The sequence below is a fragment of the Engraulis encrasicolus genome, chromosome 12, assembly GCF_034702125.1.
Source record: "Engraulis encrasicolus isolate BLACKSEA-1 chromosome 12, IST_EnEncr_1.0, whole genome shotgun sequence".
NCBI classification, from domain to species: domain Eukaryota; kingdom Metazoa; phylum Chordata; class Actinopteri; order Clupeiformes; family Engraulidae; genus Engraulis; species Engraulis encrasicolus.
The window spans coordinates 22,961,062-22,988,948 of record NC_085868.1 but is presented as its reverse complement, the minus strand read 5'-3'; the positions used below and the strand labels follow the sequence as shown (position 1 = coordinate 22,988,948).

At 40.2% G+C, this 27,887-nt stretch overlaps 1 protein-coding gene across 1 annotated transcript; it reads right to left on the bottom strand.

The window, feature by feature from the left end:
* Positions 1 to 19: 19 nt before the first annotated feature.
* mlpha (melanophilin a) lies at positions 20 to 27,574 on the bottom strand. The gene is made up of 15 exons (XM_063212591.1): positions 27,446 to 27,574; positions 26,732 to 26,917; positions 23,467 to 23,688; positions 22,866 to 22,978; positions 21,404 to 21,448; positions 20,717 to 20,778; positions 20,180 to 20,269; positions 18,528 to 18,618; positions 15,397 to 15,584; positions 12,375 to 12,455; positions 11,141 to 11,398; positions 7,053 to 7,223; positions 5,131 to 5,292; positions 1,270 to 1,338; positions 20 to 780 (listed from the first exon to the last, which is right to left on the bottom strand). Exons 2-15 carry the CDS (start codon positions 26,839 to 26,841, stop codon positions 721 to 723), a joined length of 1,722 nt encoding a protein of 573 aa, XP_063068661.1. The 5' UTR covers positions 26,842 to 26,917; positions 27,446 to 27,574; the 3' UTR covers positions 20 to 720.
* Positions 27,575 to 27,887: the final 313 nt, after the last annotated feature.

Sequence of the window (27,887 nt, the reverse complement as noted above, 5' to 3'; positions counted from 1 at the left end):
CGTAATGTCATACCTAGGACGCCGGTGTCAAGTAAAGTGTTTTTATTTTATTTTACCTTTATTTAACCAGGGAAATAAAAGCACATTGACAATAAAATTCTCTTTTCCAAGTGAGCCCTGGCCGAGGCGGCAGCACACATTACATTTACAGACAGGACACAGACAAAACAGAAAAGATTAATATGGATGAAGAGATAAAATTACACAATAAAACCATAAAAAAGTAATAAACATAAAACAAGATTAAAAAGACATTACAAGATTAAAAGCAAGTGCAGACAGATTTAAAAGTGTCATTAAGATATGCTTTAAACTCAGCTACAGACATAAAAACAGCAAGCTTAAGAGATTACCGTATTGATACAGTATTTGAAAAGCATAGCATGGAATGAAAATGAAAAGCATAGCATAGCATGGAAATTATAGCAGCAGTGTTTGTTCCTCAAGCAGCTTAGAGTTAAGGTCACCTGTCTCTAATTTTTGTGCATCCCACTACAGTGAAATGCATGTAAAACATTAGATTTTTAAACATTATCCTAGAAATAGGAATGTCACAGGAATGACAGGAATGTCAAGTCAAATTCAAAGTTAAGATTTTTTAGGATAAAGTATTGTCTTGGGAATTATGCAGACAGAAATGGCACTTGGTCCTCATCACAAAAGCAGAAAAGATGTACATTTAGATTGATTTTAGACTTTTAGCAAGTAGTTTGAGCTTTTCTAAGCCTTACTTGATGGAACATCTTGAGAAAACTTCTTTCTTTGGGACATGCTCAATACCTGCGGGTGAAAAAAAATATCCAAAGTTGTCACTTAAAACTATGATCATACAGTACTTGACACTGAGCCAAACAACAAAAACTACAACAACTGCTACTACTACACTACTTCACATTACCACTGATTGTACTTCTGCTGCTGCTGCTTTGTGTGTGTGTGTGTGTGTGTGTGTGTGTGTGTGTGTGTGTGTGTGTGTGTACTGTATGTGTGTGTGTGTGTGTGTGTGTGTGTGTGTGTACTGTATGTGTGTGTGTGTGTGTGTGTGTGTGTGTGTGTGTGTGTGTGTGTGTGTGTGTGTGTGTGTGTGTGTGTGTGTGTGTGTGTACTGTATGTGTGCGTGCGTGCGTGCGTGCGTGCGTGCATGCTTGTGTTTAACTGCACATTGGAGACTGGTCAAACACAATTTCAAACTCCTGTGCTAACCTGGATTTTTGACAATAAAGTACAACTTGACTTGACTACTACAACAAAACGCAACAATTCTCTGACCTTCTTCTTCGGCCTGTCCTGCTGGCCATTGGTGCTGAGTGCAGCTATCTTATTCTCAATGTCCGACACCTGTGACAGCAGAGACAGGTGTAGAGGTGTAGAAAGATGTGGAGGGCATTAGGGAAATAGACAGTAAAAGAACACTAAAAACAGAGAGGTGTTAGTGATGTGGTTTACTGCCAGCTCTGCCTGATAGCAGGGGTGTGGTGTCCTTCAGTGCACTCAACCCCATACCAGAGATTCTTTAAGTATATAGAGATATGCCAATGTAATAGGTTGCTATGGGCACCTAACATGACCAGGTTCCAGTCTGCCTAAAGGGGCGTGTCATAATACTCCTAGCATTGAATAGAACAGTCCTTAGGTCTGCCTAAAGGGGGATTTCCCCCCACTCCCCCTTGCAATAATAGAACCCGGAAACAATGGGCCATTGGAACCTCTCTCTCTCTACTCTCTCTGCCCATACTGCTTCCAAGGTGATAACTGTACTGTGCCAGGCACCCTTCGACATCAGTGTCTATGTACAGTACAGTAAGTGCATGAATAGGAGAATGTAATTGTAAAGCACTGTAACTCGCCAAAGCACTGTAGTAAATGCTGTCTTTCGTAGATTGAGTACCGCAAATAGGGTGGACACAAAAATGTTTTGATTTCTTTACATTATTTTTTACTAACCCCAAGACTGAGTCAAATGGCCACCTGTAGGCCTGCATAATGTGACATTCTGGTCACTCACCTCTACCACTTACAAATATAGACTAGCCAAGGTTGACATCATGGGTTGTTGTACTGTGTGCCCTGAATTGGCCTCCATCCCCTTTGCTCATCACTGTGTACTGGACTTTGGCTTCATCCGTTGGTGCCCATTTGAATAGTGTGAAGTATGTTCTGTAGGTGAAGTGTGTGTGCTTGGGAGGGGGGGGGGTGGTTTGACCACAGACAGGGGCTCTGGGATGGATGACGGGCAGTGTTAGTGTTAATGGTTTGGTTATATTTGTCTCCATCGCCTGGACTGGACCCGGGCGGATCTAGCCACTTTGGGGCCCTAGGCAAAATACACGGGGCCCTCAAAAGTCCTTCTTTAAACACATCACCAATTGGCATGGAAGAAAGGAGGGTGCTATTTTAGTGTTTTGTCTCGTATATTTTGTTTACTTCACATAAGTGACAAATCAGGCCTAGTTTTTGTGTGTTTATCGTGACTGGTGTGACAGTTGGGGGCCCCTATGGATGGGAGATTTGGTCGGGCCCCAGGCAATATGCCTAGGTTTGTCTTGTGTAAAGTCCGCCTCTGGACCCGGGCTTCTGCCAATGACCAGAGTGAGTCAGAGTGAACAGTTTGAGACGAGGTGAAAACAAGGTGAGCACCATAGAGGGCCTGGAGAGGACAGTGTTGGCTGTATGCCTCAAACTGGTGTCCGTTCGTTCCCCTCACCTTGCTCTCTGTGGACTAGGATATTGGCCTCTGTCATTGGTGTCGGATTGTGAGCAGAGGTGAGTGGGGGTGACCATATCATTAATGGCTGGGATTTGGTGGTTTGTGGTTCGCCCTAATCTGGTCTCCATTCACATTCATTTTGTTTCCTCAGCTAAGCAAAATGTCTACCTACTGTACACACGACATTCCGGTCCCTCATCCTTCTAAAATTGTAGATTTACTGTTACTTCTCGGACATTAGTGGTGTGATTATGAGGGGGGTCCTTGGAAAATGTCCCCCTCCATTAGGGTAACTGACCCAAAACAATTCGGTGATGACAGTGTTGTGTCCCCTCACTAGGGATGTAAATAAAATCGAAAAGTATCGATGTATCGGAAGTATCGGCCGGCGATTTAATCGAATCGCATCGTATCGTGGGGCATTCTTAAGAATCGAAAAGAATCGAATTGCTGGCCCCTGTGCAATGCCCTAGCTCCATAACACAATAGTAGTGGAAAAGTAATTGGAAAAAAACGAACCGAATCGCATCGTATCGTGGGGAATTCTCGAGTATTGAAAAGAATCGAATCCCTGCTTTAAGAAATTGATACCGTATCGTATCATCATGAAGACTGTGATTTACACCCCTACCCCTCACCTCGCTCTCAGTGGCCTGGACCTTGGCTGTTACCTCGGCCGGTGGTGGGATTGAATGGTATGCATAGAAGTGCTCTAAACTGGTTTCTATCACCTCACCTTGCTGTCTTATGGTGCTTGTCTTCCCCTCGCCTCACTTTCAGTAGTGAGCAGTGTTGTCTCCCCTTACCTTACTCTGTATGGACTGGAGTGAATGGAAGTGAGTGGGGTTAACCATAACAGTGGCTAATCCCAGGCCTCGCCTCGCTGTCTGTGGACTGGACCTTAGCAGCCGCCTTGGTCATTTGTCATATTGAATGGTGTGTGGAGGAGAGGTGCACTAAACTGGTCTCTAGCCGCTCACCTCAGTGGACTGGACCTTGGTAGCTACCTTGGCTAACTGGTCATCCAGCAGGGCTCTAAATTGAAGGTACACTGTGCAGGAAATGGTCAAAAAAGGTACTGCAACTATGCTGTTCATTGAAACTGGGTTGGCTATTGCCAAATTTGATCTTTTCATGAAAGTTCACTGAGTAATAAACTCATATTTTCTAGTATGGCCCAAGTACAGTCATTTTTACAGCTAAAAATGGCTATTTCTGGAAATTCAAAATGGCGGACCATGGAGAAGATCCCCCTTTTCATGTAAGAAAAGTGCAATTTTTCCAGTCATAATGAATTCTTAAAATTTGATGGTGGTGGTAAGTATTCATGAAAAAGGAAATATTAGTTAATGGGTAACATGAATTCTGGAAATAAAGACCTAAACATCTCACACAGTGTCCCTTTAACACCTGCTAACCGGCTAAATGCAGGTGAAAATTCAGTTTGGCTGGAAGGGGAAAAAAAACTTACTGGCCACTGTGACCCATTAGTGAATGCGGGTCTGGCTTGATAGATTAACATGTACTAGCCATTTTGGCTGGTGATGAAAAAGGTTAATTTAGAGCCATGTCCTACAGTATGCGGCACTACTTTTTCCTCGCCAGCTCAACCAAATGACCATGATGACACATATACAATTGATGCATGACAGTCTGGTGGTCACATGGCCCTACTACCTTAAAGGTGCACTGTGTAGGATGGTGGCCAGAGTAGGTATTGCAACTATAGTGCTCATTAAAACTGTGGTGCCTATTGCCAAATTTGATATTTTCATGAATATTGTCTAAATAATAAACTAATATTAACTAGTATGACGAAAGTAAAGTAAAATTTTGTAGCTGAAATGTTTATTTCTGGAAATTCAAAATGGCAGACAATGTATGAAAAGTATGAATGAAAAAAAAAAATCCAACTTAGAATTTGATGATGGTGGTAAGGTTTCATGAAAATGGTAACATTTATGAATGGGCAGCATGAATGCTGGAAATAAACTACAAAAAATATTATACAGTGCACCTTTAAAGATTTACCATTACAAAGAGGGGCGCCTACTGTATGGTGACCCTATTAAAAAACATTTTCCATTATTTTTACTACAGTTTTTTTCAATTCCTAACAAGCTTTTGTCCAATCATCAGCAACATTTGCAAAACTCTTAATACAGTTAGCACACCAAGGGCTTTCCATTGTCATACAGCTGACATATTACATGCCTTTTCCACACAATTAGCAGTCAATGAATGCATTTCTTTGTGTATATTTAACAGTGTGTGCTTTTGAGAAGAAAGTGAACTGTTTGGCCAATTCTGCTTGGTAGGTGGTAGTCTGTGTTAAGAGTTTAGAAAAAGTATCCAAAGTATGGGTAAGCGCTTGTTAGCAATTGAAAAAAACTGTAATAGATTTAAGTCAACGTTGTCCTCACCTCGCTCTCCGTGGACTGGACCTTGGCGGCTGCCTTGGCCACCTGGTCCTCCAGCTCGGATAGCTCGGAGTCGGTCATGCAGCCGTACTGGTTCCTGGTGTTCTGCTCCAGCAACTGCAACGTCTGCTCCATGTCATATGCAGTGCCGGCCGTGATGTACACCTGAGGGAAAGGTAAACAACAAACAGATACAAACAGGAGATACGGGTTAAAAAAAATAAAAAAATAAAAATAAAAATTAATTCATGCACTGTGCTTAACATGGGGTTGTTGGGGATGTGGGCCTGGGAGGGGTGGGAGGGTGAATGTTTTTTCTGAAAATGTTAAAAAAGAAAAGTGAGCAATGTTTATGTTTAGGGTTCATCCCATCCTTTTTGAGTCTTTGTAATGCTATTGCTCAATAAAGAAATAAAAAAATAAAAAAATAAAAAAATAAAAAAAACAACAAGGTTAAATTTAGATCAGCTCAAAGTTAGACGTCATGTGATGTGTTGAAGGTTTAACCCCCATCACCAAAATGGTAATGACCAAGTCTTAATCGGTTGCTTAAGACTCTCTGCATCGCCATGGCAATGTTTACATGATGTAGTTGAGTGTTGGGTGAATAGGCCCATCTGCAGTAAGAGGGTAATGACGTTCACACTAGCAAAAAGAACCAATAAAATGCATCCAGCATATTCATACCTTGATCTGTTCACGAAAGTAGGGATCGTCAAATGCATATGAAGTAAATACTTGATTACGTTAACTTGGACCATCTGTTGTGTAACGCATCAATATGTTTAATTAATATTTATCAGATACTACGTATATTAAAAAGTGTCCCACTTGTTTTAAATGCAAGGTTGATGGGGTCAGTATCTAAGACATTATAAACCCATTCTACAAACCCAAGTATTTATCTTGTCTTTTAATGACCAACAGGTGTGTGTGTGTGTGTGTGTGTGTGTGTGTGTGTGTGTGTGTGTGTGTGTGTGTGTGTGTGTGTGTGTGTGTGTGTGTGTGTGTGTGTGTGTGTGTGTGTGCGTGCGTGTAAGGACGTGTTTGTCTATTTTTAGCCATGACTGCACTCAAAAATCTTCATATGGCCGTTATCACCTTTTGACAGCAAGGATGACGTCAGTGGCAAAGAAGTAAACGAGATAGGGGCCTACAGTATGAAATGAAATGCCAACTTTAACACTTTAATTAACATGCTGTATCCTTTTATTTATTATTTATTTTATTATATTGCCTGCATTATCCCTCCCCATTGCATGTCAAAGTTAACTTAGTTAACTTAGTTAATTTGCTCCTAAGCAGCTGTTTTACACTGCAGTCAGTCACAGCTAGTATGTGTAAATAAATACATGTGAAGTTCATTCACATGATTTCTGTAAACCAAATGGAGGTGCCAGAAATGCTTCATGAGGCCTTATGAATGTGTTCATGATGCTTTACAGAAATGGCCGTCATGACTGTGTAAACCTCATTCCCAGAAACACTGAATGCATTTCCTTGGTTCTTCACCAGTGAGTCATGCCTATTCTCTTGTTTCTGCACAATGAATGTCTTATTTGTTCAGGGCTCCCTCGTGAGCTGGAGAGATGGAGCGAAATGTTATGAGCTGGGCAAGCTTAACATCATAATTTGCAGTGTTCATGCAGTGTTTATGCATGTTTATGTCTTGTATTACAGAAATGTCATGTTTTTTTTTACAGAACTGCTTTCAATGTTCATTTTAGTTAAAAAATAAATAAATTAAAAAAGTTAATTGGTTAGTAAATTAGTTTAGTTGAATAGTTGATTTCTTTGCAAAAGCACCCTAGGCCAGCAAGTAAAAAGTAGGTATACACAAGTCACATTTTATAAACAAACGATTTTCAGTGTGCTATTACGGTGCTGTGATGTGGTGAAATCATTGTTTGATACCAAAACCTTACATTTTCCTCAAGTTGTCTGAAAGCTTCGTCTGCTTGCCTGACATCTGAGCCCTCTATCTGGGGCTTGACTTTAGGCTCTGTGGGGGTCAAGTCTGCCACTGCTTTCTCTGTGGCATTAATAGTTCTTAGAATCTCAGTTGTGATGTCAACAAGGGCCGCCGCAGACGACCTCTGGAAGCCATGTAGAAAGGGAACAGGGATTAGCCAGCTAGCATAGATGTAGCTGTTATCATTTCTCCTAATGCACACTGTTACGCCAGAGTAACTATGACACTACTTTGACAGTTGACAGAGCAATGATACTCTGATGACTAATTATAACAGGGGCCATGTACTAAATTGTTCTTAAAGCACCACCAAGTAGGCTAGTTTCATTTTCAACCTTATAAAACCATTTCAGCTCTCTACAGTATTTTTATGAGAAAAAAGTGAATTACTGTAGACTTAATTGGGCTACCTGCTGACGCAGGTGCATGTATTGACCTGTCTTAGCAAAATGAAGTAGCTTCAACTTCTGTATCCAATGTCACCTCAGCAGAGGTGGAATACTGCAACAGTCCTCTCATGTAGTATTTTGTATTTATTCTGTCTCTGCTTTCAATACAATTAATTTCACTAATAATCCACAAGATCAGCTGTCAGTGAATTGGATGGACAGATACAGTGTGTGACTTTTATTGTCTTTTTATTGTCTAAATCTGGGGGGTGTCTCTGTGCCACAGTGAATGAAACCATGTAAAAAAGGCAAAGTAATTAGCCGCTAGCACAAATGTAGGCTACAGTATATTTTGTTATGATAATCAAATGTCCAATGATGACCATGATTTTTAGGTGATCAGAGTCAAAATATGTATGTTGCTCATTCAAAAACCTGTATTTTTTCATGAATATTTATCTCCAGGAAGGTTTACATTTTTACGGTAAGTAGCCTTGGCCTACACCAGGGGTGGGAAACCAATGTCTCGAGGGTCATTTACGGCCCTTGAGGCCGTTTTATCCGTCCCCCGATAGAATTTTGATGTTATGCAGTATACCATGAAATATGACGCATTGTGTAAAGGAGTCGTAAAAATTTAATTTGCAATGCAATGAAGTTATATCCAGGGGACCTAGAGAAGGTGGGATCTGTTTTAAAGATGGCTACCTTCAATATAGGCCTAAAGTGCAGGGGCAAATCCTGGTTTGTGTTCATAGTACGGCCCTCGGAGGACTTGTACAGCCCTTGGAGGAATTTGAAGTGGCCCCTCGAATGAAAAAGGTTCCCCACCCCTGGCCTACACAAACAAACCTCCTTGTTCATGTGCCATCTTGAGCTGCATAATCAGGGACACACACACTCTTCAGAATTTCTTTTTTTTTCACGTGTTATGTCATAATAAAAATATGTAAAAAATAAATAAACCAATCAATCAATCAATCTATCAATCAACAATCAACCAAAACCTATGCTATCCTACAAAGCCAAAAGGTAATACCCCAAGGTAGGCTTTATGTTGTTCAACAAAGTTCACACTCGAAAATCTCTTTAAAATTTCCATTCTTTGTCTTAAAGTGGGTTTGTGGGGATTTGCATACCTTTTCCCCTTCTTTCTTATCTTGATTACACTGCTAACCCAACAACAGCTGCTCAATTTCATTGTTCTTGTTAGTTACAATGACAAATAAAATGTAGTCTATTCTATTCTATTTTCTATTCATGTTGGACTGAGAAGTGTGGCCATTTTAAATGTATTTTTCTATTTCTATTCACAAAATTTAAGCATATTGCCTTTGTGATGTAGTATGGCAATTATATTTTCCCATTATATTTCCCATTTTCACAAGTCTGAAGAAGGGAAGAGAGATACACAATGGACTTTTGATGTTGTGCTTATTATTTTCACTTGACAGTACTGTCATGAGCATGACACACCACTGTCATGATATTTCATGACACAGTCATGAAAGTGTTGTAAATTATGATGGTCACAAAAGTAAAGTGTCATTACCTGTCATGTTGCTATTGTGGGCAGGCTCCTTAAAAAGTCTCTGCTCTCTCTCTCTCTCACACGCACACACACAAACACACAGGCACGCACGCACACACACACACACGACACTTAATGGCACTTTGTTACGATTCCGTATTTCAAGGGACGGTTGGCAACACTATATGCATCATTCCATTCAGGTCATTGCAGCAAATCAAATGGACTAAAACTGCTGATTTGGTCATCACAGGCGAAATTTGCTCCTCATTTGCATTTCATTTTAAACCAGGCCAAATGTATTTTTGCTTCGGCCAGTTCGCTTGCGTTCACCCCACTTTGCTTGTCTCATAGGAATGAATAACAAACTTCGATTTGCTTCTTAAATATGTGCGTATATGTCCCTGGTGTACCTTAAGTTTTTAAACCTGTAGGGCAACCAAAAACTACTTGGTGATGCTTTAAGTTGTTTATTCGGTTTATTTCGCCTTGTACCCATTATATATTCTAACTCACAGTAAGGATAACATCGAGTAATGACCTCCACAAGGTCTGTTGCTGTGCAGACGTCCCTCTAGGCCAGCAGGTGTTAGCTTTAGCTATACTGACTGGAAATTCTCTTATTGGTTTTACTTCAGCTGACTCGGACAGATATGGACCCCGTCTTTTTTCACAGTATGCTTTATGACAACATTTGATAGTTGGACAACGTAGCTAAGCTATTCATTACACGTGTTAGCCCTATTCTTAGGTTGCATTGTAAGTATATCCACCAGTAGCCTATCCAAGCCATTTCTCACTCTCATTAACTAAACAAAACAACAAAAACAACACAAATTGGGAGTGTAGTGTTAAGCACATTCATTAAATTCAGTGAATTTGTGTCAGCAGGGCAGAGTGAGGACCCATTCCGATCCACAATATTTGTATGATTTTATTTTTCAAGATAAGCATGTATAGTTAGCATAGCATGTTAGCATAGCACCCTATGATGGCATTCCACTTCTTTCATCATACACGTTTATTCACAATCTGTTGTGTGAAAGTTTATCACAATAACAATCAAACAACGTATCAAGGGAATATGGAGTCGATACAATCGAACAATTTGGAAAATTATAGTATCACCCAACCCATGTGAGGCTAAATTGTCTTGTCAAGCAAAATCAATCAGATGTATCATAAGTTGTACCTGCCTTTCATTTCTACCCATACACCAAACCAGATGGACTTGGAGCTTTGTCTCAGTGCAAAATAATGCAACTTACAAACCGGAAAATATGGCTTTTATTCATTACAGTACAATTCCAAAGATGATAAAAACCTTCAGAATGTTAGAGTCTGAGGTTTATACAGCATTAAAGGTCACAAGATGTTTTTTATGCATGGTTTTTTAACCAAACAAGACGCATGCTCAGAAAATTTCCAGTCAGTATAGTGGCCAGCAGTTGCTTGGCTACTGTTAGGTTCATAAATAAATTCACATTCAGCACTTAATTTCCAGTTATAACTAATTCAGACATTATCATAAAACTTCATCAATGAGGTATAAATAATATTTTTTTATGTGACGTCACAAGAACTGCCTGGCAGCATGGATAAAACATCTCTCCACTTTTTCTGTTTATACAAACACACCATAAATTCACAGTGTAAAGTTTTACACAGACAATTGAAAACGATTATTTCCCGCCCGGTGATTGTTCTTGTGACGTAACAGAAGACTATGAATTGGAAGGCTACAACGTAGCATAGTCTGCTGACCCCCATAAACAGGTAAACCTCTATATACTCATAAATAAGCTGCATTTAGTCTTGACAAGCTGCGTTAAGCAAGCAAAATAGTTGAAATATCAGAGATGTATAAAGTAGAAGTGAAAGTATTGTTACAGACGTAATTACAACACTACTAGTATGATAATACAATGTTACAATTATGTAATACCATAGGCCTACTACTGGTGTTGCTATTATGTACATCCATAATAGTACTGCTACTTCTACTTTACACACCTTTGCGAAATACATACCATTGTGTACTTTGAGCGCAACAAAGGAAGCGCAGTGTTTGCTTCGGCAAATTAGCATTTAGGGTCTTTGGGAGAAAGAAACGGATCTTGCCTTCTGGGCCTCGGTAGGCATCTCATCACTGGAGGAACTGGAGCCGGCCTCAGCCGGAGTCGGGGCGACTTGGGCAACCCCGCCACCACCTCCCGCCCTCTTCATCCCGGGGCTTCTCGGGACGTTTCTCTTCGGGGTCCCCACACCGAGGTCTTCATCGTCGGACGACGATAGCGCTCTGTCGCTCATCAGTTCGTCTAGCTTCCTCCTGAGCTTGTCCGCCTCCACTTGTTGTTGCATGGTCGAGGCCGCCACAGGCTACAGCAGGAGCACCAAGAGAAACCTCCAATAAGTGTTATGGGCAGAGGTGGGTAAACCCTGACTTCAGACAGTAAACAGGCCGTGCCATGCCACAAAATGCTTATAACTGGAGATGTATCAAGTAAAAGTAGAAGTAAATTCATGATGTAAGAGGTAAAATTAGAAGTAAATTTAAGACAAGTGTAACAGTGTAGTGTAGTATTTGGTATTTATTTCCCAACAGGGATCAACAAAATTACTGTACTATTACGAGGTTGTTACGTCAGTTGTTCCACTGTACCAAATGGGTACCGAATGAGGGTCTTTTACGGTAATTTCTTTTACATATACATCTATATAATACACCTCTGTTTATAAGCATTTACCGTGTAATCTTGTAAAACGTCAGACTATAGTAAATAAACTTGACCAGGTACTGTATAGGTGAGATCAGTAGATGCCACCTGGGTTATGTGTACCTGTGCAACCATGGCAGGACTGTTACTTTGTGAAGCTGGGATTACCCACTTCTGGTTACAGGAATGCATTTAAGTGTTTAATTATAATAAAAAAAATATTTGTTGTGTCTAATAATAAAGATAAATGATATTGTTATTGCCAAGACACTGATCCAATTTCCTTATGAGATAAGTATATGTGCTAATGTTATTACTAATGACCTATGAGGCATTTACTAATGTTTTAATGACCATAGATTTCATCATGAATTAAGCCAACAAGATTATCTTCAGACTTAGTTCTTACTGTATCAACCACCACACTGTGCCCATGACAACTTATTGATATTTCGCTTACTGAAGTGGTATACATGCACATACCTCTTCAAACGCTCTGGCTCTTGTGTTCGAGTGTTGTTGTAAAGTTACGATTTTACCATTACACACTTTCAATACTTGTGTGTTTTAAACCATATTTTGTCAGCTCAGGCTGAAGTTTGAATTCTCGTTTAGGAGAAGCTCCTCAGAAGATTTACTTCAGGTGGTGAGCTGATCTTCTCCTCCAGGCGATTCAGCAGGCTCTCAATAGCGGACATGCGCTTGTTCAGCTCATGCATCTGGAATGGAGAGTGAGAAAAAGAGATGCACAGGGGACAAGGATAGAAAGTAAGGTGGTTAGAGTTTAGATTTAAAGGGATACTCTGCAGGAAATGGTCAAAAGGGTGCTGCAACTATGCTGCTCATTGAAACTGGGCTGCCAATTTCCAAATTTGATCTTTACATGAAAGTTTTCTAAGTAATAAACAAATATTTTCTAGTATGGTCCAAGTAGAGTCATTTTGCAGCTAAAAATGGCTATTTTTGGAAATTCAAAATGGCGGACCATGGAGAAGATCCCCCTTTTCATGTATGAAATGTGCAATTTTCCCAGTCATAATGAATACTTTATACTTTACTTTATGATGGTGGTATTATTCATGAATAAGGTAACATTAGTGAATGGGCTGCATGAATTCAGGAAATAAACAACTAAAAATCTCACACAGTGTCCCTTTAAATAAAATCAACAAATGGGGTTTAATTTGGTAGGATAAAACACTTCATGACCATACAAGCAGCACATGTGAATACCAAAAATAGTCCATCAGAGCAAGATATCTCAAAACACGCCCACCCAATGTAAAAGAGTGTGCTCAAGTTGGGTCACCTAAGGGGGCGTTGTCCCCCCCTTCTTCTGCTTTTTTGTGGTGCTTGCACAAGAAGTGCGCTACCGCCATCTACAGCGCTAAGGGGACTCAATTCATTCTCAACCTCAGGACTCCAAAGGTCTCCTAACCGAAGGTCTCCTAAAGGGCCTTCACCCGACATGAAATGGATACCGGCAAAGAATTAAAATTACGTATCTCTGTCTAGAATATCTCTGTGAGTACCCTCACACAGTCAAAAATTACATTAATTATAGTGAACAAGACATATAATGAAATGGACAAATGATTAGGCCTACCTAATTGTAAACAATCTGTTTAATCAATCAGGTTTAATTAATCAATGAAGTTTAATCAATCAGGTTTAATTAATCAATGAAGTTTAATCAATCAGGTTTAGTCATGACCAATTTACAATGACTTTCAACTTAAAGTCGCAGGTCATGTTAGGACATGGACAAAGTAACATGATGCTAGAACCTGTCACAGATTCTTTAACCATCAATGTCAGTCTTGAGCATGGCCTCAACAGTTTAAAAAGTACTTCGAGGAAACGGCCTATTCATACACTGACTGTACGTGCCCTTTGCCTGTACAAAGTGCTTTCCAGAAATGGAAAATGTGACTTGACGACGTGTGATGTGCCTTATGTTCACCTTTTACAAGTAAACTGATAGATGCTTACATGTGCAATTATTGGTCTGGTAAAAAAAACGTAATATAAATGTCACATATAACATAATAGACATCTCTTCCTAATAAAGTATTGAAATATATTTCCTAAAGTTTTGCAACATAAATTCTATTAAATTACAACATATTATTGTTTTGTAAGGGTTGACTCAATGGGGTCAATATCGTCCAGGGGCCACATACAGCCAATTTGATCTTACCCAATATCACAAAATGGAATCGCATTGCAGTCAATCATCTCAAAGAGGATGACAGTGAGTATATCAGGAGCATTGACTGTAAATGGCCAGCAAAAAAAAACCTGCAGCAACTTTGTACGGGGCTCCTCCGGCCCCCGGACCTTATGTTTGACACCACTGGGTTGACTTGATTTAACTTCTGTAACCTCAAACACCACACGCACACGCACATGCAGACGCACACGCGCACACACACAACCTGTCACCGATTCTTCAACGGTCAGTGTCATTCTTGAGCACGGCCTGGACAGTTAGAAAGTACTTCGAGGAAGCAGCCTATTAATATACTGACTGTACATGCCTTTTGCCTGTACAAAGTTCTTTCCAGAGATGAAGAATGTGACTTGACGTGCGACGTGCCTCGTTATGTTCTGTTATGCTCACCCTTTACAAGAAACTTGATAGGTGCTGCTTACATGTGCAATTATGTGTGTGGGGAAGAGTAATAATTGCATATGTATTGGACATAATAGACTTCCTTTTCCTTCCTTTCCCAGCAAAATACAGCAAATTGCATAATCACATATACTACATTGAAATACTTGCTCACGTTTTGCATATAAATTCTATTAGATTGCAACATACTACTGTATATAATTGTTCTTTTAAGTTTTGACGTGGTTGAACATCTGTAATCTGAACCACACACCGACACACACACCAACACACATAGACACTGACAAACACACGCACACGACACACACACACGCACACACACACACACACACACACGCACACACACACACACACACACACACACGTGCGCAGAAATTTTGAATAGTTTGTCCTGTCCTGTCCTGCCTTGTTAAGTCATGTCTGGTATATCTGGGTGAATGTGTATTGTATGTGTTAAATCTTTGTTTTTATCATATCATAGGCAATGCAGTACAACCTGCCTGGTGTGTACCTAACTAACTAACTGACTAACTAACACACAAATACAGTACACACACACCACCCACCCACAGACACAGCACCCACACACACATATGCACATGCATACACATATATCACACGGTGTCTGAGGAGGGCCAAACGAATTATAGCTGATCCGCACCACCCCAGCTACACACACTTCACCCTTCTACCATCTGCCCGGAGATACAGGTGCTTACGTGCTCACACCAGCCGACTCAGGGACAGCTTCTTCCTCAATGTATCAGACTGTTGAATTCAAAAACATCAACATAGGAAGGAATCCACTCATCACATCTCCCCTTTCTCCAACCTGCCATTTTTTTATGCAGCTTTCAACTTTTTAAATATATATTTTTTCCTACTTTTTTTGCCTTTTTACATTCTTTTTTAACCTTTTTTGGGACTCTCAGAGCAGGGAAGCTTTTCATTGTATATATATGTTTCATATATATATACACATGACAAATAAAATATCTTGTATCTTGTATCTTGTATATGCGCACCGGTGGCTGGTTGACGTTCTCCTGCGAGGAGGCTCTGCTGCGCCTGCGTGGGGGCAGCTGGTAGACGGGGTAGCGGTAGCTGTCCTCCTCCTCCGAGGTGTCCAGGTAGCCCGAGCGCTGCGGCAGGGACGAGTTGATCTTGGACAGGGAGCGGGCACGCACCATCCGGGGGTCAGCGAAGGAATCATCTGTGGGAAGGGAACGGAGAAAAAAAAGTAAAAAATGAAGAAGAAAAAGAAGAAAGTGAAGTGAAAGCCCACCTGGGAAACTTCCATTGTCATTGTGACACAGCACTCCATAGCAGAGTGGTCACTCACCGCACAGAACGGAATTGCATTTATGCCTATCCCGGTCAGTCACAAACAGTGGCCCAAGGTAGCAAATGCGGCGGGACAGTAGTGCCATCCTCCTCAGTCATGGAGGAGGATGGGGGAGAGCACTAGCTAACTGCTCCACCCATCAACCTGACGGGTCAGCACTCAAACCGGCTACAAGTCTAACACCCTAATCGCTAACCCATGATTGCCCAAGAAGAAGAAGAAGAAGAAGAAGAAGAAGAAGAAGAAGAAGAAGAAGAAGAAGAAGAAGAAGAAGAAGAAGAAGAAGAAAAAGAAAAAGAAAAAAAGAATGTAATAATAATATATAGATTTTTTTAGATTTTTTTTTAAAGTACTGCGTGACAAGTAAACTCAACCAAGAGATCAACGAATGAGCTATCTTTTGTGGAAAATAAAGAGATGTTAAAAAAAAGTTTCTAGTCTAGTTTCTATTTTAATGTTTCTTTTTCGACTTTGTTGTTTTTCTGGGGATTGTAGGAGGTAAAAAAACAGGAAACATTCGTGAATATATTCTTGAAAAGCAGAAAGTACCGTTAACATTTCCCTATAGGACTGACTGGATGATGCAACAGGCTGAGGCCCTGTTATGCAACACCATGCTCAGGTCCTTCTGAGAAGGCCGCCGACAGCTTTGGCCGGGCCCTAGAACAAAGTTATTTGAAAGGGCCCCTCAATTCCGCACAGTAAAAACATGCAATGTTAATCAAACACTTAAGACAGTCATAGCGTCTTCTAGAGCAGTGGTTGTTACGTAACTGGAATGGTCTTGGGACTCATAATTTTGTATGGCCTTTCAAGTGTGACCCAATTATTTTGGCGTGTCACTGTCAGGCCGTGGGTTAGTCAGACACCACTTTGTTGTTTGGAGCGTTTGCATGTGATGTATCTGTAGGTCTGATGACCTTATAATAGTCCTCAAGTCCATTCATTATTCTAATATCAAAAATATAGTCATACATTTATGTTTTATTAATTTATTCAATACCACATCTTGTGTAAATATTGAAACTGGCAATAAAAGAGTTAATTGACATTTTTACACAACATCATCTGTGACTCACTTTTGGGTACCGAGTCCCGAATCAGCAGTCAAAAAACACTATTCTAGAGTGTTTTTGGCCCAGGAGTACTCTCTAAGTGTTAAAATAACACTGAATTTTTACTTTGTACATACAATCAGGGCTTTAAATTAACTTTTATCATCACCAGCCAAACTGGCTAGTAGGTTGGTTAGGAGATCTTACAAGCCAAACACACACTCACTAATGGGTCACAGTGGCAAGTAATTTGGACTTTTATACTAGCCAAACTGAAATTTGTTTGGTTGGCTGGTGTTCATTTAGAACCCTAGGACAGTCAAACAGATGCGGCGCGCACAAGGCTTGCAGGTTCAAAAAGTGTATTGTGGCCGACAAATTAACAAAAGAAGTCAACGGAAAATATCTGGAGCTACAAACGTTTCAGACCTAGTCCATTATCAATGTCTCTACTGGAGACATTGATAATGGACTAGGTCCGAAACGCTCCAGATATTTTCCGTTGACTTCTTTTGTTAATTTGTCGTCCACAATACACTTTTTGAACCTGCAAGCCTTGTGTGCGCCTCATCTTTTTGACTGTCCTAGTATCACTATTTTTGGTGAGCAGTCGCACCAAGCAACAAGCGATCCTAAGTTATGGCGCAGACGCCAACTTTCTCTGTTCATTTAGAACCCTGCATGCAATGTAAAGGGGACCCAATTCGCCCACCCACCTTTCCTGGGTCCGGGACAACTGACCTCTTTGTCCAGACCCCCCCTCTCCCCCCACCGACCCTCGTCATCTTCCCTGGCCTAAGTGCCCAATCACTTCCTCATGCTCCTGTTAACTCATTTTCATTCAGCATGTCAACCTTGTGATCCGTATGTACTCGATGATGCACGGCATCCAAAACAGTGTGCACAAGACCCTCTTTCCAGGGATCATTTTTTAATTAAAAGTGTTTTTCTTCAACAAAATTCCGCATCTGCAGACAAGGTCTCCTCTTCTGCATCAGATGGGGGGAACTAAACCAGTTCTCTTACCCTGCTATGTCACATTTTTCCGTCTTCGCACAAACACGACACCAACGCCATGGCTGTAAAGCGGTTTAAGTGTGTGCAAGACAGCAGCACAAATCTGGATGCCCCCTGAGGTAAAGCTGCTAAGAAGTACATTCCATAGATATAGAGTGTGTAGTCTGCAAAGTCGACAATAAGTTTACAGGTTTAATTCTTGACAAATTATTTCCATGACTCTGTCTTTGCCTCTCGCTCTTCCATGCGTTTCCTACAATGTCTCAATAGTCTTATCTGAAATGCAGTACATACACTGAAAGCCTAATAAAATACTTAAAGCAATACCAAGTTTGCCAAGTACGCAAATGATGAACCAGGTACTTCGGAGAGGATTTTGGAAGCAAAAAATGCTTAAAGGGCAACTCCTGCCAATTTCAATGTGCTGTTGTATTGCTCACGCTACCCGTGACTTGTCAGTACCCGGTGACGCCGCATTTTTTGGCTCAGTCCTTTCCGAGATATGAGCTATTCTAATGGGGGCAACTTTTGTTTACATTTCAAAAAAAACATTTTTATTTATTCCCAAAAACATCCAAAAGGTTATGCAACATCAGCAGACAGCTAGCAAACAGCGATACCTTTTGGGAAAATATTTGGAGTAGGCCTATGCTAATTTTTTAAAAATGTAAACAAAAGTGCTTTACAAGGTCCAAAGAGCAGCTCAATAAAGTACTAAAATAGTGTCAGTCATACACACCTGTTCGCATGAATCTGTCCAAACTCTTTCTGCGGTTCATGCGATGTTGGTTATACAAGTCAGCATTGTAGTCCATGTCATTCGGAATATACTACACAAGAGAACAGAAGCAGAATAGCAACTCAACATCACATTCACCAAATAGAAAGAGGTCCAAACTTCAACGGCCCAAAATCAACTTTTGAGCTGAATTGAATATGGATAAAATGAATATAGGATTAGTCAATCTGATGGCATTTAATTAACAGGCACTGGATTAGAATGTGCCATGGTGCTGTGCATTTTAACAAAAAAAGCATAAGAAGATGAGTTTCTCCTAAGGAGGTACAGCATGTTGGTGTTTAGAGGTTACCCTGGTCAATAGAATACACAGTATAAATGCACACTATTCAGAGAATATGGTCCCAAATGATTTCAGTGGTAGCCTCTTTGTGCAGAAGTGCCTGTCGGTGGGTCCATTCACTCATAGCTGAAAAGACTCAACTACATCAAAACAACATTGCTATGACATTACGAAGAGCCTTAATTAACAGATTAAGACTTGGTCATTAGGCTACAGTTTTGGTGACAGTAGGTTAGTTATAACAGGCTCTGCACAAAGGGGTTAAATACAAATCTTTGAATGTTGAATTAACACTGTGAAACTATATGCACTAAAAACAGAGTTAAAGGGACACTGTGTGAGATTTGTAGTTCTTTATTTCCAGAATTCATGCTGCCCATTCACTAATGTTACCTTTTTCATGAATACTTACCACCACCATCAAATTCTAAGTATTCATTATGACTGGAAAAATTGCATTTTTCATACATGAAAAGGGGGATCTTCTCCATGGTCCGCCATTTTGAATTTCCAAAAATAGCCATTTTTAGCTGCAAAAATGACTCTACTTGGACCATAATAGAAAATATTTGTTTATTAGTTTGTAAACTTTCATGTAAATATCAAATTTGGTGATGGCCAACCCATTTTCAATGAGCAGCATAGTTGCAGTACCGTTTTTGGCCATTTCTTGCACAGTGTCCCTTTAAATCCAACTCTGTAAGTCTTAATTCAACACCAAGATTCAAGATTCAAGATTGAAGATTAGTTTATTACGTCTTATTATAGGTTTGAAGCCTATAAAGAGTAAACATGTTGTGTTTTTTGTGTGCTCAAAAAGAAAAAAGATTTAAAAATAAAAAAGAGAGGGGGGGAGGGGGGTGGTGGTTGTCTTCAGCATGAATTCAGTAATCTAACTGCTTGGTGGAAGAAACTACTTTGGAGTCTGGTAGTGTGAGATTTCAGGCTTCTGTACCGTTTCCCAGATGGTAATATAGAAAACAGTTCATGGTTGGGGTGACTAGGATCAGCCAAGATTTGTTTTGCCTTCCTGATGCTCCTTCCCTCGAATAGCTCCAGTATGGAGGGTAAGTCACAGCCGCATATGTTCTGAGCTGTACGCACAACCCTCTGAAGAGCTCTCCTGTTGGCTTGAGAGCAGATCCCATACCATGCAATAATGGCCCCCGTCAGAATGCTCTCAATGGTGCCAACCAAAGAGTTGAATTAAAAGTAAATTGATTGAGAAGATATATTCTCAGAGCAGTGTTAAACGGACACTGCAAATTTTAAAATTAAGGCCCAGTGTGTACCCCTTTCTGTGTAATACCTGAACAGACTGCCGGCGTGAATGGGCTGCATACTCCTCCACATCAAAGTCAAGTGGGTGGACAGACAGGAGACGTTTCTGTTTCCTCATCTAAGACAACAGCACAAGAAAGATATCCAGTCACTATGACATCACATCTTCACATCTACTGCACTATGGAGACATAGGTTTCATTAATGTGTATACTATCTCTACATTTACTTTTTTATTACTTATGTATGTGTATACTATAGCTAAATGTACTTTTTATTATGTATTTATGAGTATACTATACCTAGATTTACTTTTTATTTCTTGAATGGAAAATACATTTAGAAAACTGCTCCAACCCCTTACACATACACAGTGTGGACATTCAAAGACCCACTGACTCACATAGCACTACACCATGATGTGACAGTTGTTTCTGTGTATGGCTGCCTTTTATCACTGGTACAGGCATGCATATGTACTATGTATTCTGAATGCTAAGCTAAATGGCATGAAAATGTTATGTAAATCCAGTTTTGGTTGTGATGCCTGATGAATGCACAATACCGCTTTGTAGCGTTGAGCCTCAGCTGCATCCAAATAGTCCTCATCATAGCCATTATAAGGATCTGAAATAATCAACACATTCATTTACATTGCAGAAGTGACAACCGTTAAACTACAGTTTTTCCTCCTTCCTCCACAGTAAAAAATACAGTGTTCATTCAACACTTAGAGCAGGGGTCAGGAACCTATGGCTCTAGAGCCACATGTGGCTCTTTTGGGAACTGTATATGGCTCTTACTTATCTAGGGTTGCCAACCATCCCTTGAAATATGGAATTGTCCTGTATTTATAATTAAAAGTACATGTTCCATATTGAGTTGAAACGGGACAAGGGAGGTTAAAAAGTGTTAAAATGCAGGAAATACTAAGAAATACAAAATTCTCCCAGACCGTCACCATAATGAAGTTAACAGTTGGCAACCATACTTACCTACTATCAGTGAAAGCAATACAGTACATGCTTTAATCAGTGTTTTTAAAAAATGGTGAGGCTCTTATAAACATTTCTTTTTTAAAATTTGGCATTTATGGCTCTCTCCACCAAAAAGGTTCCTGACCCTTGACTTAGAGAGTACTCTGGGACCAAATACACTTCAGAAGATGAGTTTTACAACTCTCTATGTGTTGACTTAACACTTCATTTTTTTCACTGTGAGGTTGGTCATATTGATGAACTTTGCTACTTACTGCGTCCAACATCCGGCATGCTAACTGTATCATCATCACGGGTCCCTGGAAGAGAGGAGAGCCATTTTAAAAAATCCTTCTTTAATTAATAAAAAAGAAGTCTAGTAGGAAACACCAAATTCGGTCTAATCTCCCCTGCTCCTGCTGCGCCTCACATTCCATCCAGTCATCCCTCAGCTGCAGCTTCATTCATGCAGAACAGCTCTGGGGAGTTGGGACACTATCTGGCTTGTATTCAATTTTTTTTTTTAAATCTCAATCTCTTTACCATGGTTACCTACTACTGTTTTCTTAGAGTGTGATTTTTAAAGCAATACTAAGTTACTTATTTCTAAAGCTTGAACTAATGTTCCCAAAAGTTAGTGATGTCAGGAGGGTGCTGTGACACACTGCGGTAAGACACCCATACTGCCCTACAAAGGCAAAGTGCAGAAACTACACCTTTTGTTGAAATTGAGTTTAGACTGAGAAAATGTTTTCCCATTTTAAAGATATTGCCCTATCAAATTTGTATTTAATACAATATCCAACCTCATACCAAAGCTTTGAAGGCCTTTTTCTCAGTTTCAGTGTTGGTGTAGTTACTACACTTTGCCTTTGTAGGGCAGCATACCATACTGTGAGCGGGCAGATTGTCCATGGGAGCTCATCATATCCCAGTACCACCTGACACCACAGACGCCTGCCCCCTACCAACCCCAACCCACGCCTCTCCCTCTCATTTCCTGTCTCCATCTTCCACTGTCCTGTTTCAATAAGGGGTTAAATGCCCAAAATAAAACAAGCTTTTAACAAAGTCAATGGTAAATCCATCTGATTTGTTTTTTGTCACCAACCCCAGACTCTACACCAGTTTGGATGACCAGGTCATCTCTCTATACTTAAGACATCTATGAGAAATTTCCACTTCAACACTATAGGACAACTGAGGAGCAAACTATTTCTAAACTGTAACTACGTCAAATATCAACACGATGTCCTAGTCAACCTACTGCCTAATATTAATAAAGACCAGTTGGAATTTCTCCTTCATGTTCTGTGCCTGTGTGCTGCATCTTATTAGGAAATCCTGACATCAGGCAACGCTGAAGATCAATGGGACAACCTACTTTATTCTGCTGACTAAATGAATGTACCAAAACAAATCGTAAATGCTATTCCAATAAAAATAAGGTATGCCAGACGTTTTTTCCATGGATAGTACATCCTTTGGGACATAGCTGTCTCATTTATCCATTACGACATTACAGTATAGGTATGGCAGACGTTTTTCCATGGATAGTACATCCTATAAGACATAGCTGTCTTGTTTATCCATTACGACATTACAGTACAGCCAAGAGAGCACACTATACGCCTCTGTCAGCTGACAAAGTCAGATTACCTCATGGGAACATTCAAGAGCCCTGTGAGGGCCTAGACATAAGTGAAACTTATCAGGGGTACATTATATGGTACGTACGCTCTCCGTTCAGCCTCTTATACAGTGACCTCATCACCTTGGCACTGCCGAACCGTTTGAAGCGGGTACGCACGTTGTCATGGTACCAGCCCAATGTTCCGATCTTCAGAAGCCTGCAGGGGCACAGGGCCAGCCAAGAGTAAACACATCAGTGGGCAAATGAAGGACGAAATTAGATCGAGTTAAGACTCAGCTCTCTAATTCTCTGCCAAATAAACACTGTACACGGCATGTGATTTGAAATATGATTATGAATTATGATTGGGGAATATTAATAAATACACATTTTGTTAAGTACAATGTCATCTGGTATATCTTGGATATGTTAACTTTTAACGGTCGCCTTTTATTGTCACTATACACATAAATCGTTTGAACACAACTACGTATGTTGCAAGTGGTATTGGAGGTTTAGAAGTGTGACTGTGTTCCATTGCAGGGGCACCACAAGGGGAGGCAACAGGGGCAATTCATTCTGAGGGCCAAGTTCTGGCAGAGGGGGCCCTGAGAATCCTGCTATTTAAAATTTCCTGGGATGTGCACAATTTTCAACCTCAACTGGATTTACGTGCATATACCCTTAGATACTAGATCACCATACCTGCCCATGCGGCAAGGGTCACACACCCATGCTCGGTCCTTTTTGCTGTACCGGCTGCATGACTTGCAGGTGAACATGTGACAGTCCATGCACTGGCGTTTGCTGTTGACCAGGAACCTGAATGGGTGCAGACAGTGGATGCAGTGGGACTCTGCCAGGTTGGTCTGGCCAGCAATCAGCTCTCTCTTGTTCCCCTCCTTCTCAAGCTTTGTCTTCAGTTCCCTGTCAAAGCAGCATACAGATCAAATCAATCATATGTACTGTCCAAAAAGGAAATGATTGACTGTGATGTCTAAGAGGTGAAGGACACGGTTTAATTTTTAAGTGGTTCTCCTTTTTTCATCCTACGATTGGAAGCAGGAGTTTTCCCAAACCCCCCATTTATGGCAATAATACCTTTAAACCTGGTAGATCTGACGCAGGATTAAAATTTTGGGCATCTCAAGGTATAGCTAAGGTGGCTGACCTATTTGATAGAAATATCTTCATGTCATTTGAAGATCTTCAGTCCAAGTACACAATCCCTAACAAACACTTCTTAAAATATTTACAATTGAGAAGCTTTATTCTAAGTCATCAAGGACGTTGTTTACAGCTACCCCCTCTTTCTACTTTAGAAAAAAAGAATTCTCAATTTCTTAAATTCCAGAGGACAGGTTTCCTTATTGTATAATCTCTTTGTAAGTAAATCCTCATAATCATCAGACAATATCCTTCAAGCTTGGAAAACAGACTTACAGGAGGATATCTCAGAGGAAGACTGGTCTGAAGCATATGCTATAGCTCATTCACAAACTATAAATACAAATTCTAAATGACTACCATACAAATGGTTGAATAGATTATACATAACTCCAGCCAAGCTACATCAATTTAATCCCAATATTCCAGACACCTGTTTTAAAGGGGTATGCCACTATTTTGGGGCTTAATACAGTTAAAATCGTTGGCTGGGGTTTATAAAGGTGGTAACGTGTCTTATTTTTCATGTTAAGCATAGTCTTGCTTTAAGACAAGTTAAAAGAGGAAGTATGTAGCTAAGCTAGTGAAAGTCAATGGATCACTGTAGCATGTAGCATGCTACACGGATGCATTGACTTTCACTAGCTTAGCGACATGCCAACGATTTTAACTGTATTAAGCCCCAAAATAGTGGCATACCCCTTTAAATGTAAACATGATAAAGGGTCTTTGTTTCATTGTATGTGTATGTGTCCACATTCCCTATCATTTTGGGAAAAAAGTGTTAGAGGTTGCTAGCCAGATAGTTGAGCAAGAGGTGCCCCTTAGTCCCAAACTGTGCTTGTTACACATCTACCCTGAGGAATTTTCCCCATCTGATGATGTGCAACGCCTGCTAAATTTTTGTTTTTTAGAGGCTAAGCGCTGCTTGGCCAGGCAGTGGAAAGCAGAATCTCCTTGTGTGCTGGCACAATGGTTGCATGGGATTTGTTTTTATTTTGCTTTAGATAAAATTAGTTATAATATAAAGGGGAAAATGGACAGGTTTTGGAGGGTTTGGTATATATTTTATGATTATATTAAAAGTAGCAACATTTATGCAGAGGGCTGGGACACTGTGGGAATTTGAATGGGAATTTTGTTTTGTCATACTCTAGTTAATTTTCAATTGCAGGGATGATGATGATTTTTATATATATTTTTTTGTTTGTTTTGTTATGGTTGTTGTTTTTTATGTGCCTTGGGTTTGGGGTGGTTGTGGGTTATTGTGGTAATGAAAAAATCAATAAATAAATGTTTAAAAATTAAAAAAAAGGAGTTTCCCCAAACACAAAGAGACTTCTCTAAATTATTGTGACGATAGCCAATGCATTGTTAGAAACTGATGAATAACCGGAAAGCTTTTGGGTAACCTACACCAAAACGGTAAATAAGTTTACAGTTAGCGCTGCTTTAAAAATATTTTCACTTTACTTCACTTCGATTGAATGATTTTCCAGCAACACAGAGTTTACTGCTCATGGTCTTAAGAGATATGACAAAGTAGTAAATGTTCACTGCCCAAAATACCATCACTGCCCTCAGGTCTTGTCAGTTCGTACCAATGGAGCAACAAGCAATAGTCCACAAAGTCAAACTCATGTGGCAGCAACGATGGGTCTCTGTGCTCATTATCCCATAATTCCACAGCCCTAATACAATGGAGCCATTTCTGTTGCTGAGACCCAGACACAACACCCAAGACAAACACATATCCTCCATGGCTACGTAGAGAGATGAAAAAGACACAGAGAAGAGGACAGACAGACAGAGGAGGCTTTGTAACAGCGAGAGAACAGGCCTCATGGGTGTATTTTAGATTTTTTTTTCCCCCTCAACAGAGTGAGTGGGGAAGAGGAGCATGGTGTGCATCTTATGTGCCTTGCCTTGCCTTGTGACTCTGTCATGATGGTCATCCCAGTCTGACTCACAACAGGAGGCTTTCAAAACGCCAGCATTCCTGGGCCCAAACAATATTCTATGGAAAGCACATGCTCCGCGTATAGCACACATCTGAAGTTGACCACAGCCAGAGGCTGCGTGAGCTCGACGCTGTTTGTCATTTCTTTTAACCCATGTAATGTCATTCTCAGCTTCTAAGCTTCGGGTGGGGTGGGATGACATGTGTCTTCCTTACAGCAGTGGCTTCTAAACGTTTAACTGCTGCATGGAATACTGCCTAAGAGTCTTAGGGGTGTGACAGAATACAGCAAAGAAAACAGGACAATAAACGCACAGAAGACTTAGAGGACTTAGTTGCCACATAATATGTATCACAACTACAATCTATGGAGACAGGGGTTTGTATGCAGTTTCAGGCTTTTCCAAGAACGTAAAATAACATGTATGACACACTATTTCCTGCCATATGGTACACACTGCTCCAGTGACAGATTAGGCCTACGAGAAATACTTAAATACTAAAAACATGAACAAAATGATAATTTTGTTGGACAATTCCACTGTGGGGGGTTGCTTGGAGATAATATTTTCCAATGATATGGTCTGAACCTGCACATTTTTCATATCCCATGAAGATCGAAGTAAGGTCTACCTGTGTCCAGCAATTAGCCTACTGTTTTAGAACTGAATCAAATTAGGCGACATTGAACAGATCACTCAGGTATTTGCGCTGAGATGAGCAAAACAAACAAACAGGCCCAAGCAATTCACAGGAAATATCACATCATAATGTTATATATTATAACGTTGTAAACAAAATCTAATGTACTGTAACCACTAGGCCTACTATGAGCCAACGCACCCCAGCCTCTCCTCTTCTTTCTTCCTGAGGTTGAAGTCCCTCTGGATGACATCCCAGACATGCTTAGCCTCCTCATCTGACAGCCGGGAAAGGTCCAGCTTCTTATTCATGGTAATGCTGGCTCCTCTTCGTTCTCAAGTGAACCTGTGTAGTAGTTTGGTAGTCACCGCATTCAACGCAACCTACCTGAAAGTCACGGTCAATTATTAGGATAGCAGAAATTGTTGTTACATTACTCATCCAGACTAGCCTACATTGTTGTCTGCAGCTAAGAAACAAAATAACGAATTGAATGAATGCGTGCATCAAGCACGCGCGTAATCAATATTATCCGCGCCAAACAAGCCCTAACTGCAAAATGGTGACACCAGACTGGTGATCTGTAAAATAAATAAATATGGTTATGGTGGATATTTGCAGCTCGATATATTGTGCAAGATTTGCTAAATTGGCCTAACAAAGCGTGCAACATTATGCTACTGCAATTAAGTGACTTTTTTTAAAACCGATATTCAAATTCTGTCAAAGCCCTGAAATATCACTTTGTCAGAAACTCAGCAACTTTAACTCCACTAACTCCTGTACGACTCGATAACATGGCAAGGAATATAAATTGCCTTCTAAATAATGTTAAATCAGCTTACTGTCTGACTAAAGCTAGCACTAGTTCCTCTCATAAAATGCAACAATATTGTCAAAATAGTATTGGCTTACCGTTTTCCTTCAGTTGAGACCAGAGCCCTCTGTTGTGTCGGTGCTCCCGTGGAAGTTCAGGGCATCAAATCCACTGATGAATCTTCCTGCTCATCACATGGTTGAGTTTCTTGAAGAAGAAAAAAATAGAAAAGGGGAAAAATCCCTCCCCATATTCCAGCTGAAAGGCTATTGCAAGGCAGGGAAAAATGGCCTGTTCCACAGTGCCTCCACTGGGCCAGATGCAGATTTGAATTCAAGGCAAGGCAAGGCAAGGCAAGTTTATTTATATAGCGCATTTCATACACAGGTGCAACTCAATGTGCTTCACAAAGTTAACAAATGTAAATGAAAGGAAACAGGGAAGAAAGAAGGAAATGAATTAGAGTCAAAAAGCATTTAAAAACATTAAGATAAAACATAAGGTAAAAATAATAATAAAATAAAATAAAATGAAACAAAT